General features: G+C 40.9%; 1 protein-coding gene across 1 annotated transcript in view; it reads left to right on the forward strand.

The window, feature by feature from the left end:
• Positions 1 to 2,653: 2,653 nt before the first annotated feature.
• Positions 2,654 to 13,699, forward strand: part of MPRIP (myosin phosphatase Rho interacting protein) — a 186,045-nt gene continuing 174,999 nt past the window's right edge. Inside the window, exons 1-3 of the mRNA XM_027874439.1 lie at positions 2,654 to 2,668; positions 2,753 to 2,830; positions 6,304 to 6,369. Coding sequence (XP_027730240.1) covers positions 2,654 to 2,668; positions 2,753 to 2,830; positions 6,304 to 6,369 — 159 coding nt within the window. The remainder of the gene's footprint in view (positions 2,669 to 2,752; positions 2,831 to 6,303; positions 6,370 to 13,699) is intronic.

Below are 13,699 nucleotides of genomic sequence, written 5' to 3' on the forward strand. Positions count from 1 at the left end.
AGAAAGGTGGTGTTATTCCAGTGTTAAAATTTCGTATATGCTTTTAAAAAGCCCCTCAGTTAGGTAATAGAAACTGATGATTTCATGTGTGATCCTCTTTTTATGTCCTTTTACACGAAAATGTTCATTTTTGTCAGATTTGTTGGGGAGGGGAGGCTGTGTGACAAAGTAAAAAGAGAATCAGATTTGGAAGTTAGTTGATTGTCAACACCCCTGATAGGCGTCAAATAAATACTTGGTGGATGGAAAAGGGAATGATGATGAAACTGTTGGGCAGTCCTCTTTTCCTTGTCTCCTTGCCATCAGCTTTTTCCAGACTCATCCACTCAACCTTCCCCAGGTCATTTATTCATCACAATTCTACCTACCTGTAAGTTGTTCAGTCTTTTTTTCAATTGTGTCTGACTCTTTGTGACCCAATTTGGGGGTTTCTTGGCAAAGATACTGGAGTGGTTTGCCATTTCCTTCTTCAGCTCATTTTACAGATGAGGAAACTGAGGCAAAAAGGGTTAAGAGACTTGGCCAGGGTCACACAGCTAGTAAGTGTCTGAAGCCAGATTTGAACTCAGGAAGAGGACTCTTCTTGACTCCAGGCCTGGCACTCTATCCACTGTACCACTTAACTGCCCTTACCTACCTCTAAAGATACTTGGTTGAAGTGCTGTGGGATTTTCTAGGAGTGGAATCTTCTATGCTAGGAAAATACTTGAATGAATGACAGAATGGAAGTTACAGGAAGCTATGACTGGACTTCTGTAGGTGAAGTAGGTACCAATACCTCATATACCGCTAATCTATTTTGGTCGAAGGGAGGATGTGGTGTAGCCAGTTCCCAGATCACCTTCTGCCCCTGAATCTGGGTCTTGTCTGACCACAGAATTGCAAGGTGGAAGGTCAGGGTTCTGTATTGGGAGTTAATTTGTTGCTTCTCAATCTTTTCTCCCCACCCACTCTCTCTTTCCCTTCCCCACAACCCCTGGCTCTGAGTGGGGCTGTCAGATTTCTGTTTGCTTAGTAAACACTCTGCCTGGTGGCTCCGTTCTATTTTCTCAATCTGAAGTGATCTGATTTCCTGGCCCTTTTAGCAAAAGCTTCCTGGGCCTACCTAGTAGAGCTCATAGTTCTAACCCCTCTCACTTTTCTGCTTTACCTAAAGAGGTTTTTGTTTTCAATCTTTTTTCCCCCTTCTCTATAGCCCTCTCTTCCATCCCTACCCCTAGAAACTGGGAGTCCAGTGTTTCTCCCACACAGTGAAACCTCATGCTTGGAATTCTGGACTCAGAGTGAGGAAGACTTGGGTTCTACTAGTAACTGTATCTTTGATGCTTATCACCTGTATGAACCTAGGCATTATATGTTATTTCTCAGAATTAATGTGCTCTTTTATAAAAAGGGGATAATAATAGCATTTATCTCAAGGGATTGTTGTGAGGATCAAATGTAATAATTTCTGTAAAATGCTTTGCCCACTTTAAAATTTACCCACTTTCTCATTTTAAAAAAGAGGCTGTTGAAGCCCTGAATTGCTGAAGTGATTTGCCCGAGGTCAAGGTCAAAGGAGTGAATGTGACTGAGAAAAGATTTGAACCCATATTCTTTGACCCTCAATCCTATTTCTATTTGTGTTATAGTTTTATTATTGCCCTTCAAAGTTAGCTGTCTTTACTATTTTTGGTTCTTTCTTATTCACTGAAAACGTTGGGCCTGGGTTCTTTTTACTTGGTGTGTATGAAATAAAAAAGAAAAGGGTTGGGGGAGGGAGGTTGTTAGCTCAAGTCTTCGAGCGTGTTGACTTTTGTATACTGAGAAATGTCTTCCCAACCTTGTCTACGTGAGCACTTGAAGGCCTGTTGCCATGGGTGGGAGAGATTTTTGCTTGGATTATTTATAGGATGCTGGCCTCTTTGATGCGCTGTCCGGTCAGAGACTCATGGAGGAAATTGAGTTCTTTATGTGGTGATTGGGTCCTGCAAATCTTCATCATTTGTATTGGTTGCCTGCAGGGTCCTGTCTTCATCCATGTTCCAGCCTCTGCCACAATTTCCTTCCTACCTTTCCGGTCTTCTTTACTCCCTTTGGAGTACTCTATGATCTAATGATACTGTTCTTCCTGTTCCTCGAACGTAACTCTCTGTCTCTTGACTCCATGCTTTTGGGCATTGGCTGTCCTCCTTGTCTGAAATGCTCTACCTCATCGCTTCCACCTCCTGGTTTCCCTGGTTTCCTCCAAGATTGAGCTCAAATTTCACCATCTGCAGGAGCTATGTTCCTGGTCCTCCCCGACTGCTAGTGCCTTTCTTTTGAGATTAACTTCTGTCTACTATGTAAATATCTTGTGTGTACTAGTTATTTGCATGTTGTCTCATCCATTAGAATGTGAGCTCCTTGGGGGTGGAGGGCCATGTTTTTGCCTTTCTTTGTGTCTCCAGCAATTAGCATAGTGCCTAGCACCATAGTAAGTACTCAATTAATCTTTATTGGTGGATAGATTGATTGAATAAGTGCTTGTTGACTGACTTCCCTTGCAGAGGGGGTAAAGCTCAACCCTACAAGCTATGAACTACCCCCCACTGAACTTCTGAAACTTCCTCTAGCTCTTGAGATACTATCTTGGAGTTAGGGACTTAAGGTTCTTGGAGTTTGCTAAGCAGAAATGACTTCTCTTCCAGTGAGTGCCTGTTTATTGACCCTGGCCTTAAAGCATCTGTTTAGTCTGAGGCTGCCTCTGACCTTCCTGTTTTTTTTCCTCTAGGCAAAACCCATTTACGGTGGCTGGCTGCTTCTTGCTCCAGAAGGGACTGATTTCGATAATCCTGTGCACAGGTCTCGGGTAAGGAAAAAATTGTGCTTCTTTTCCTTTGCGTATTAAAGCCCATTCTTGGGAAATGGCTCCTTAACCTTAGCTTGTTAGACTAGAAAAGCAAGGGAGGATTTTGAAGTTTGTGAATAAGAGCAGAGTAAGGAAGAAATCTGGGTAGGTGAAATACCCCATTATAGGGCTTAAGACTTCATAGAAAGGGCTTCTTTTAGTATAGGACCCTTAAGAAAAGGGCCCAATGGGTAATCATCTACTTGTCTTCTGGACTAATCTGCCCTGGAGAAAAGAAAGAAATTATGAAAGTGTGTTCTTTGTATTTGTGATTGTGAAAGTTTTTAGCAAATCAAACCCTAATCTTCTTCCAGACCTTCCACTTAAAAACAAATTAATTCCCTGAGATTTTAGAAACAGGTCCATCAACATTTGCCTCCCTCATGTGCTGCTTGTTGATGTCATGACATCAGAGTGGTCTTTTCATAATGTCATGGGTGCTCTAAGCATAGTCAAGCATGACAAGGAAAAATAGCAGAGGAGGAACTAAGAAAACGTGGTTCCCAGCCAGTGGTTTGTTCTTTTGTCAGGAAGCCTTTTTGGAGCTGACAGCATCACACAAACCTTTTGTTTTCATGTGTTTTTGCCTCCTTTGGCACTGCCTATTTACCCTTAAGAGTGGTTGCAGTCCCCTAGCCTTCCTCCTGGGCTGTCCTTCCTGGCCCTTTCTGTTCACTTCCTATGACCTACCCTTCCAGTCCTGAATTTTAGTCTGTCTTTTCAGTGGTATCTTCTAGCCCTTGGGATCCTGAATGTCCTTTCAAGTTTTGAAAATTTCTAGAAATTATATCCTCTTTCGACAAGGACCATTAGAAATGAGGGGAGGTAACAAAGTTAATATAATCAAGTTTCCTAGGACTTTCATCTATAAAACCTCTACCTCCTAAGGATGACTCCAGAATTTGTGCTACAACATGTTTCTGTGTTTTGAGAAATGTCCCAGGGCCAAGAAGAATTTTTCTGACCCTCTTTCTCTGAAGATGGTCCTGAAGCACTGATTCATCTATAATGTGACCCAGTGGCCTGGAACTTGAAGATTATGAGGTTCTGATATCCAGCTGTTTCCCAACATGTGCATGAGGGTGGGAGCCTATGCTGTATAGTTGGTGTTTTTTGTTTTTTGTTTTGTTTTTTAAAAAACCAGCCTGCCTGTGACTGGGCTTGTCATAGCTATAGAATGTTAGAGCTGGAAAGGACTTTGGAAGTCATCTAGACCCACTCTTTCATTTTACAGAAGAGAAAACTGAGGCCCAGAGAGGGGAAAAGGCATGTTCAGGGTCACATTTAAATGTCAGGCTCTTAGCTGTGGAGAATGTAAGCCCTCTAAAAGGAAAGACTGCTTTATTTTTTAGTATCTTTAGTGCCTAGTACAGTGGCTGGTGCCCAGGCATAATAAATGCTTGTTGACTTGAATTAACCTTTTACCCAAGTGCCTCTTAATTTTGTAGCTTGTAACATTTGACCTTGTTGTCTGTCCAGGATTGGTGGAGGTAGAGAAGATTCTTTCTTTGGGGCCAGAACTCCATTGATAAGTCACCCTTGGATCCTTTAGGCAGAGGAATACCACTGTTTTGGTTTACTCTTTGATAGTTTGGTCATTCCAGCTTCAGTGAATGCCATATTCTTCCTTTCTCTTCTCTCTAATCTCCCTGCCCCAGCTCTGGTCCTCTGCTCCTGTTCCCTGCTTGAGATCTCCCATGGGACCTTAATTTTGATGGAAATTCCCTTCTCAGATATTTCTCAGGTTATTAGCATTATAACTTCTAGAGTATCTCTAGAGTGGTTCTCAGTTACCTGGCATCTTTGTAGTTGCCCCATGAGAAAGTCAGATGAGAGATTTAGGCTCCTTGGAAAGGCCAGACTTCTTTTTTAAAATTTTTTTATTTTTTAGGCAATTGAGGTTAAGTGACTTGCCCAGGGTCACATAGCTAGTAAGTGTCAGATGTCTGGTCTGAGGCTGGATTTGAACTCAGGTCCTCCTGACTTCAGGGCCAGTGCTCTATCCACTGCACCACCTAGCTGCCCCTCAGCAAGACGTCTTTTATGGAAAACATGATGGAGAAAGAGAGGTCTTCCCCCCCTCCATATGTCATAATTCCAGCTGTGGCTGATAAGTGCTAGTATTCTCTCTGCCTTCTACTTGGTGAAAAAGTAATCCTTGGCAGACCAGGCTGGAATTTACACTGGTACAGACTCCCCCATTTCTGTTGAGGAGTTCTTTCTTCCAGTTATCCAGGTTTGTGACACTGGGTGAGTCTCACATTAGAGTCTAAACTGACCCTCCCTATCCCTCACCCCACCTATCCAGTTACCAAGTCTTATTTAATTCTCCTTCTACAGCATCTCTTCTATCTCTCCCCCTTTTTCCACTTACATAGTTACCACCTCAATTCAGGCCATTTTCAACTTTTTCCTGGACTACTAAAATAGCAATTTATCTCCTTGCCTCCAGTGTCCTCTCTCTCGTCCAATCTGGAAATGGAACTGGGGAAGTAGTGCATTCCAGGAAAGGGAAAAAAGCTTGTAGGAATACTTGGAGTAAAAAAATGAAGTTATCAAATTCATGGAGCAGGCATAACTTTTTTGAGGGGGATTATCATGAAATAAGGCTGGAAAAATAGTAAGAAACCAGATAGTGGAAGGTATCAAATGCCAGTTGGAGGCAATACCTCTAATGTCTCCTCTCCAATCCATCCTTCCTTCAGCTGCTAAAGTAATTTTCCTCAAACACGTAGCTGACCAAGTCACTTAATTCACTGCTCAAAAGTCTCAGTGGCTACCTATTGCCTCTGTGATAAAATAGTATCTCCTCAGTCTGGCATTTGAGGTGCTCTACCCTCTGCTTCCTTACTTCTTTTTTCTGACTGTTTCTTACTACTCATTTCATAATAATCTCCTTTACAAACTTTATGTCCCATCCAAGAATTTGATAATTCCATGTATGACAAGATTTTTCCCTTTCCTGGAATGGAACCCTTCTTTCAAAATTCATTCTTTCCTAATCCCCCCAGTTGCTAGGAACTTTCTTTTCTCTATTTAACTTGTATTTGATATCTCCTTAGTAGAAAGTGAGCTCTTGAGAGCAGGAATCATGTCATTTTTGTCTTTCTCTATGTCTCTTTTTGTCTAATCTCTATGTTCATACAGCACCTTGCACATAGTAGATAGTTAAAATTTGTTGAATTGAATGACTGGTGTCCCTGTATGGAGAGAGTAGAGACAGTTGATGATTACATCTCAGAATTACACTGTGATCAGCAAAGGAAAGATCCGTCTTTGGGGTTTGCTTAGCCAGGGAATCCCTCATCATTGGTTCATAGGACAAAGTGAGCTTCCGTTTGATTTCTCTGCCTAATGTTGGGTAGTCTAATCTGAAGGCCCAAGGCTCCAAGCTCAGAACCTTCCTAATCACCCACTGTCCATCCTCTTTCTAGAAATGGCAGCGGAGATTCTTCATCCTCTATGAACATGGACTTCTGCGCTATGCTTTGGATGAAATGGTAAGCAACCTTTTTTTTTTTAAGCTTCCCCCTAATATATATCTATATCTATATATATATAGATATATATATCTATATATATAGATATATATATCTATATATATCTGTGTGTGTGTGTTTTGCCCCTCTCTTTATTGATGAGATTACACCTTTGGGTTGTGTCTTGACCCAACTATAATGGGTTGTTGTCACTGGTTGCTCTTTGGTTCTCTATGAAAAGCTTATGGCATTGGATAGGAAGTTCTTGGGTTTGATGTAGGTCTTGGGTTGGAAGTGTCTTATTCAGAGATTATGGGGCTGAGAACAAAGTCCAAGAGAAAACCTCTTCTATCCAAGTGCTGATAAGCTTCAAGGTTCAACCAGAGCATGTCCAGGTAGAGAAGAACTAAGAGTCAGAAGTTTACTTCATTGAGATCTAGGAATTGAACCTCTTTTGGAGTTTGTCTTGTAGCTTTGAGCTATGGGTAATTAGCTGAAATTGGTCGGTGGCTTTCCAAGGAGCCCTGAATTTCAGCATGTTCATTGTTCAGGTAACACATTGATCTGGATGGGGATTACATTGTTCTGGATGGGGATTAGTGTCCTCTCTATCTCAAAATCATTAGTCCTTTCTTCCTTAAGGTTTTCTAGGCCTTACTGAGCTGAGAGAAAGCCGGTGTATGTGGGGACTTTGGAGGAGGTAGTGGGCTGGTGGTCAGTGTGTCCCTAGTTGTACTGATATGATTGCTCCGCCAGTGACAGAAATACCTTTCTTCTCTGATATTCCCCCTGTTCACCTGTTTTCCTTAGGGAACTGGGCCAGTAGGTTCTATTGTCATGTGCTGCCCATTCCCCCACCCCCACTCCCCATCAGTCCTCTTTTGGTAATGGTTGGGGGAAAAAACCAACAGCCCAAAAACCTATGATGATTGTCTGGCGAGAAATGACATAGATGAGGATTTTAGAGAAACTTGAGATTTGTATGAACCGATGCAGTGAAATAAACAGAAATAAGGGAACAGTATTCACAGTGATTATAATACATAAATGAAAAAATCAGCTTCCTTTTTGTTGAAGTAATTTTCAAAACCCAGTGCAGGAAGGTCCTGAAGAACAGATAATAAAGTGTATCTCCATCTGAGAGAGGGAAGGACTGTTAGGGCAGAATATTACATACATTGTCTATCAAAAGCAGTCACTGAATGAGAGTTGTCTTTGTCACAAGGGAGGGTTTAATATGAAGAGGGAAAGTCTTATTTTTCCCTTAGAAATGAACAAGACTTAAAGACCAAAGACATCAATAAAACATTTTTTTTTTTTTTGGCTAGACAGTGGGGTTAAGTGACTCGCCCAGGGTCACACAGCTAATGAGTGTTATGTGTCTGAGGCAGGATTTAGACTCAGGTCCTCCTGAATCCAGAACTGGTGCTTTATCTACTGTACCACCTAGGTGCCCCAATAAAACATGTTTTTTAAAAAAAAATCAGGTCCCCTTCCTCTAGAATACTTAGGTTGAACAGAATTGTTTCTTTCTCCCCCCCCCCCCCCTTACTCTGTTAGTCTGGTCAGCTTCCCTTTCAGTTTGAAGCCTAGCCTTTGGGAAGGGTTCGAAGCTGGGTTATTCTCTTTCTCATGTATATGTAGAAGGAGAAAAGGGGGACAAATGGAAGGAGTGTCGTGTTCAACTACTCCAAGCAGTTCAGTAAGAATTGATTAAGTACTTAACTGTGTACCAGGCAGTATGGTAATTGCTGGAGATAACATAACAAGAATTAAACAGTCCCTGCCCACAAGGAGTTTATATTCCTCTGGGGAGTCAATATATATCCCTGTATAAGATAGATAGAACTCTTAAAGTTCCTTGTTTAGCACTATAGATATAAAATTATAGAGGAAGGAATAAACTTTAAAGATTACTTGGTACAACCCTATCATTTAAAAAAAATCATTGCCCTTTTTATATCATAAGTCTTTTAGAAAAATAGATTGTTTTAAAAAACAAAAACAATTTTCTTACCACGTTGTGGGAGTAAGTGGCGAAGCACCCACACAATCTGGAAAATTTGCGTAAAACTTTTTGGTCCACCCTTTGGAACCAGAGAAGAATTCTTTATTATTGGCCCTTCCTTCATTTATTTATTTATTATTATGGTATTAAAAGATAAAATATTTTGATATTATATACACATATTTTATGCATTTCTGAATTTCTAAACTTTTTCCTGTCGTCTTCTGGTCTTTGTGTGTCATTTGTGGTTTCTGCAAAACTTCCCATTTAATTTCTTATGCTGACCCTCGATATATTGAAACCAGGATGGGAAAGTTGCGATGTAGAAGAGATAACTGTATTTTATTTTTCCCTCAGTTACATGGAGAGACAATTTTAAACATTCCTTTTAAAACATTTTTATCATAAGTATTTACCCTTTTATTTCCTCTCCTCCCATGGAACATAATAGGAAAAAAATTAAGTAAAACCCAGCACTCCATCAACCACATCTGGCAGTGTATATAGCATTCCTATCCATAGGTCCCACCTCTATAATGATAATATGTTTCATCATGTGTTCTTCAAGGCTGTGATTGGTTGTTACAACTACAACCCCCTCATTTTTCAACTTAGAGCAACAGGTTTCAAAGTGTAGACGAAGGGCTGCTGATGAGTCTGCAAGAATCTTCCAGCTTCCTTCTGTTCTTTGTGCATTTTAAAAAAATGTTTCAATGACCCTCCTCCTCTTCTTTCTCCTCCTCCCATTACCATAGTAATCCTCTTCCAATTTATCCCATTTTATTAGTATTTAGAGTAGTATTGCTTGTTCATTCCACTCATGGAAACCTTGAATGAGTTGGGTTTTGCCCTTGGCTTGTCATGTTTATAAATGAATTACTTTGCTGATGCTGTTCAGTGTTTCATATCTCTTCATTGGCTGCTAATTTCTACTAATGTCATTCTTCTCATGTGCCTGCCGAGTGTTTCCAGTGGCAGTCAGGAGCCGGGGTGGGGGGGAGGGGGGCATTGAGGATGCCCATTGACCAAAAAAAAAGTTTGAGAATTATTGATTTAGGGAGGAGGGCAGTGAGAGAGGGAATGTACTCAAGTTAGTACAGGATTTATGTTGTAGTTAAGGAGCCTGGAAAACAAATTCTTTGGTTCATTATCCCTCTGGTAAAAAGGAATCTGAGTTTGTCAGACCCTTGGCTCTAATGTGTGTGTCCTGCTGACATTTCTTCGGAGTGTGGCATCGCTTTTAGTTTGAGGCCCAGCCTCCTAAACTGCTTTGAGATTTCAATTTGTCTGACCAGGGCTGGCCTCTGCTTCAGGTCAGCCACAGTTTCATCATCCCAGAAAGGGTCAGGGAGGATCTTTAGAGACATTTCTTTGTATGTGTGTGTATTATTGCCAACATAGGTGTTTACTGCCCTTCTTAAGATGACAGATTCCCTTAGAAACCTCTTTTTTCGGTTAGGAAGGCTTTCCCTAAGTCTGTCCTAAATCCATTAAAATGGTTTGGTCTCTCTGCCTTTGCTCTTTCCATGTCTGACCTTCAGTTTTCTCTCTTGGGCTCAGTTGCATGATCATAGGGTGGGGAGCTGCTCCAAAAGGCTTTTGTGATGCCGAGCACGTAGCACCACAACTCGAGAACTTGTTTCTGGAGTTGAACCCAAATCTCCTAAATAATTGAGACTGTTCAGCGAGGAGCACTGACACCCTGTGATCAATTTTTGGTCTCCCAGCAACCTGGCCAATTGCTGGGATGTTGTTTCATGTCGAACTGGGATGGAAAAGAGACTCTGTGCCAGGCACGTGGATGAAGAAAAGGAGTCCCTAGAACCACTCATGGCTAAAAAGGGAAGAAAAGAGGGAATATTGGGGCCAGGTCACATAGTGGAGTTTTCTTCCTCTGTAATAAAAAAAAAAAAGCAACCTTTGTTTAATGGAGGCTGTTCCTTGGCTCTTGACTTTTTCTAGGAGTTGAAAAGGCTAACCTGGGGAGAGTGCTAGGGGGATGAAAGAGAACGAGCGGATTGTTCCCCTTCCCTCCTCGCCCCTGGTTGTCTCTGGGGATGTCCATCTAATGATCATTTTTTGTGATTATACCTGATGCTGTGAAGATGCTCTAATAAACCCTAAAATATTTATATGGTCCACTAGAGTTGTGTTCAAATCATTGTTTAGGGCTAGAGAGAGACAGCAAAGGGATTTTCTGGGGTTGCTCCTTGAACATTGGAAACAGTTTGACTAAGGAGAGATGGGACTTAAATGGGGACAGATCTTAGGAGGAGGGGGGAATGTGGCTTTTTTGTTTGTTTTTAGGTAATTGGGATTAAGTGACTTGCCTAGGGTCACACAGCTAGTAAATATCTGAGGTCACATTTGAACTCGGATCCTCTTGACTTCAGGGCTGGTGTTCTATCCCCTGCTCCACCAGCAGCCCTGGAATGGTTCTTCAAAAGTAAAAGAGTGAACTAGAATAGACCAAAGCTTACCACTGTCTCCTCTGAATTTATTTGTGTCAGTAACTGTGTGGGAGGCAAGAAAGCAGTGTAGGAAATGAAGAAAATTGTGACAAAATTTTATTGTTGTCAGGAAGTGTGGCAGGTGATTGAAAGGAAACATTAATTCAGGCTTAACATTAGGACACATGATCTCCTTCTTGGAAGTTTAACAGAATGGCCAATCAGCAAATACTGATAATCATGTTTTAGGCACAGGTTGGGCTATAGCTACTTACTGTAAGGTCCTTTGCAACACTGGGATTTTGTGAGTGCCTGTCTTGCATAAGTCACCTTGCCTGAGAGAGAAGCTCATATCAATGAGAATATAATCTATACCAGTGAGTAGATAGGTGCCAAATGAGATGAGCACAGGCATTACATCAGAGATATTGCAGGTTCAGTTTCAGACCACTGCAATAAAGCGAAATGTGTAATAAAGCAAGTCATACAAATATTTTGGTTTCCCAGTGCATATAAAAGTGATATTTACACTATACTGTAGTGTATTAAGTGTGCAATAGTTTTATGTCTAAAAAAATGTGCATACCATACTTTAATAATATTTCATTGCTAAAAAATGCTGTCATCTGAGCCTTTAGCTAGTTGTAATCTTTTTGTTGATGGAGGGTCTTGCCTCAATGCTGATGGCTGCTGACTGCTCAGGGTGGTGGATGCTGAAGATTGGGGTGGCTGTGGCAATTTCTTAAAATAAGACAACAGCGAAGTTTGCCCCATTGATTGACTGTTCCTTTCACTTGAACACTTAGAGGCCATCGTGGGGTTATTAATTGGCCTGATTTCAAATTTGTTGTGTCTCTGGGAACAGAGAGGCCTGAGGAGAGGGAGAGAGATGGAAGAGGCCAGTTGGTGGAGCAGTCAGACAGAACACACACAACATTTACTGATTAAGTTGGCTTTTATGGGTACAGGTCGTAGCTCCCCAAAGCAATGATGATAGGAACATCAAAGATCACCAGAACAGAAATAATAATAGTGAAAAAGTTTGAAATATTGTGAGAATTACCAAGATGTGACACAAAGAATGATGTGAGCACATGCTGTTGGAAAAAAGATGGCAATAGACTTACTCCATGAAGGGTTGCCACAAACCTTCAATTTGTAAGAAACGTGATATCTGTGAAGCACAATAAAGCAAAGAGCAAGAAAGCGAGATATGCTAGTACAATTAAGCTCTGTGGTTTTACTGAGGAATAGAAGCCAGTCGTGATTGTGGAAACAGCATTCATTTGGTTTGGACTCATTTCAAATCCCAGCTATTCTGTTTACTACTTTTTTAGGTAAATCACTTCTCCTTCCCTGGCCTCAGTTTCCTAATTTGTAAAATGAGAGGTTTAGATTACGTGATCTCTAAAGATCTCTTGTAGCTCAAAATGCTAGGATCTTATGAGATCAAAGGATAGGATTGGGATAGTTAGAAACACTCCGCCATCTTGATCATTACCCTCTGAACTGTGAAAGATTCTGGGCTTTTCAATATTTACCTTTTTTAAATTGTTTTATCTGAACTTAACAAACATTCCTTCACCATGACCATTTCATATACAAAGAGAATTACATGTAGAACTGTGAATTTTTATTCCATACTGTTTGCTTTTTTTAAAAGTATATAATAATAATTTCAATACATATTTAGATTATCCAGCTTATCTCTGCATCCTTCTGTTCTCTGTGCACTTTTAAAAATGTTTCAATGTCCCTCTTCTTTTTCCTCCTTTGTCTTTTTTTTTTTTTTTTTTTGGTATTACCTTAGCAACCTCTCTTAAATGGAGAAACAAAAATCAAGCAACTGAAAAATAAAATGGAAGAGTGTCTCTGTTATGGGCTCTCTTTCTGTTTTCCCTGCCTCTCTCTCACTTTGTGGCCTCATCACTTCTCACAGGTTTAATTATTTCTCCTCAGATGACTCTGAGATCTATATACCTTTTCATTCTCTTTCCTAAGTTTTATTCCCACATCACAGACTATCTACTGGATATTTTGGAGTGGATGTCTTGTAGGTGTCTGAAGTGTAGCATGTCCAAAAGTGTGGAGAGAGAAGAAAAGAGATGAGGACCCACAATAGGGACCTGGGGAAAACCCACATTGTAGGGGTGTGCCATGGATAAAGATCCAGTAAGGGAGACTGAGAAAAGGTCAGACTCATAGGAGAACCAGGATAGAGTGGCATCCTGATAACCCAGAAAGAAGAGGGTGTATGGTTACTAGTTTCAAAGGCTACAGAAAGATCTACAATTGAGAAGAGGCCATTAAATTTGGTGATTAAGAGATCATTGAGGTAGCTAGGTGGTACAATGGATAGAGCACTGGCCCTGGAGTCAGAAGGACCCGAATTCAAATCTGGCCTTAGACATATAACACTAACCCCAATTGCCTTGTGGCCCCCCCGCCGAAAAAAAGGGTTTAAACCTTTGTAGGAGGTTTTGACAGTTCAGAGCTGCCACCTCGGAGATCTGACTTACTGGTGTGCCCTGCCCATCACTGCTTAATCTGCAAAACTGTCTGACAAACCAGATATGGCTGAGATTCAGAAATTCGATAAGTCTAAATTGAAGAAGACTAAAACACAAGAGAAAAACCCACTGCCTTCAAAAGAAACAATTGAACAGGAGAAGCAGGCAGGTGAATTGTAATGAAATCTGCCCTGCCAATATGCACTGTACATTCCACAAGCATTGCCTTCTTAATTTTGCTTCTTTTAGCTGTTTAACTTTGTAAGATACAAAGAGGTTGGATAAAGTTTAAATGACTCTGCTGCCCCTTTCAACATCAAAGAGTAAAGAACTACTGACATGAAATTGAATGAAGGCTGAGCCAGTTGCCTCTTTCCATCTGC

The sequence above is a fragment of the Vombatus ursinus genome, unplaced genomic scaffold (assembly GCF_900497805.2).
Source record: "Vombatus ursinus unplaced genomic scaffold, bare-nosed wombat genome assembly UNPS02014807.1, whole genome shotgun sequence".
Classification (NCBI taxonomy): Eukaryota; Metazoa; Chordata; class Mammalia; order Diprotodontia; family Vombatidae; genus Vombatus; species Vombatus ursinus.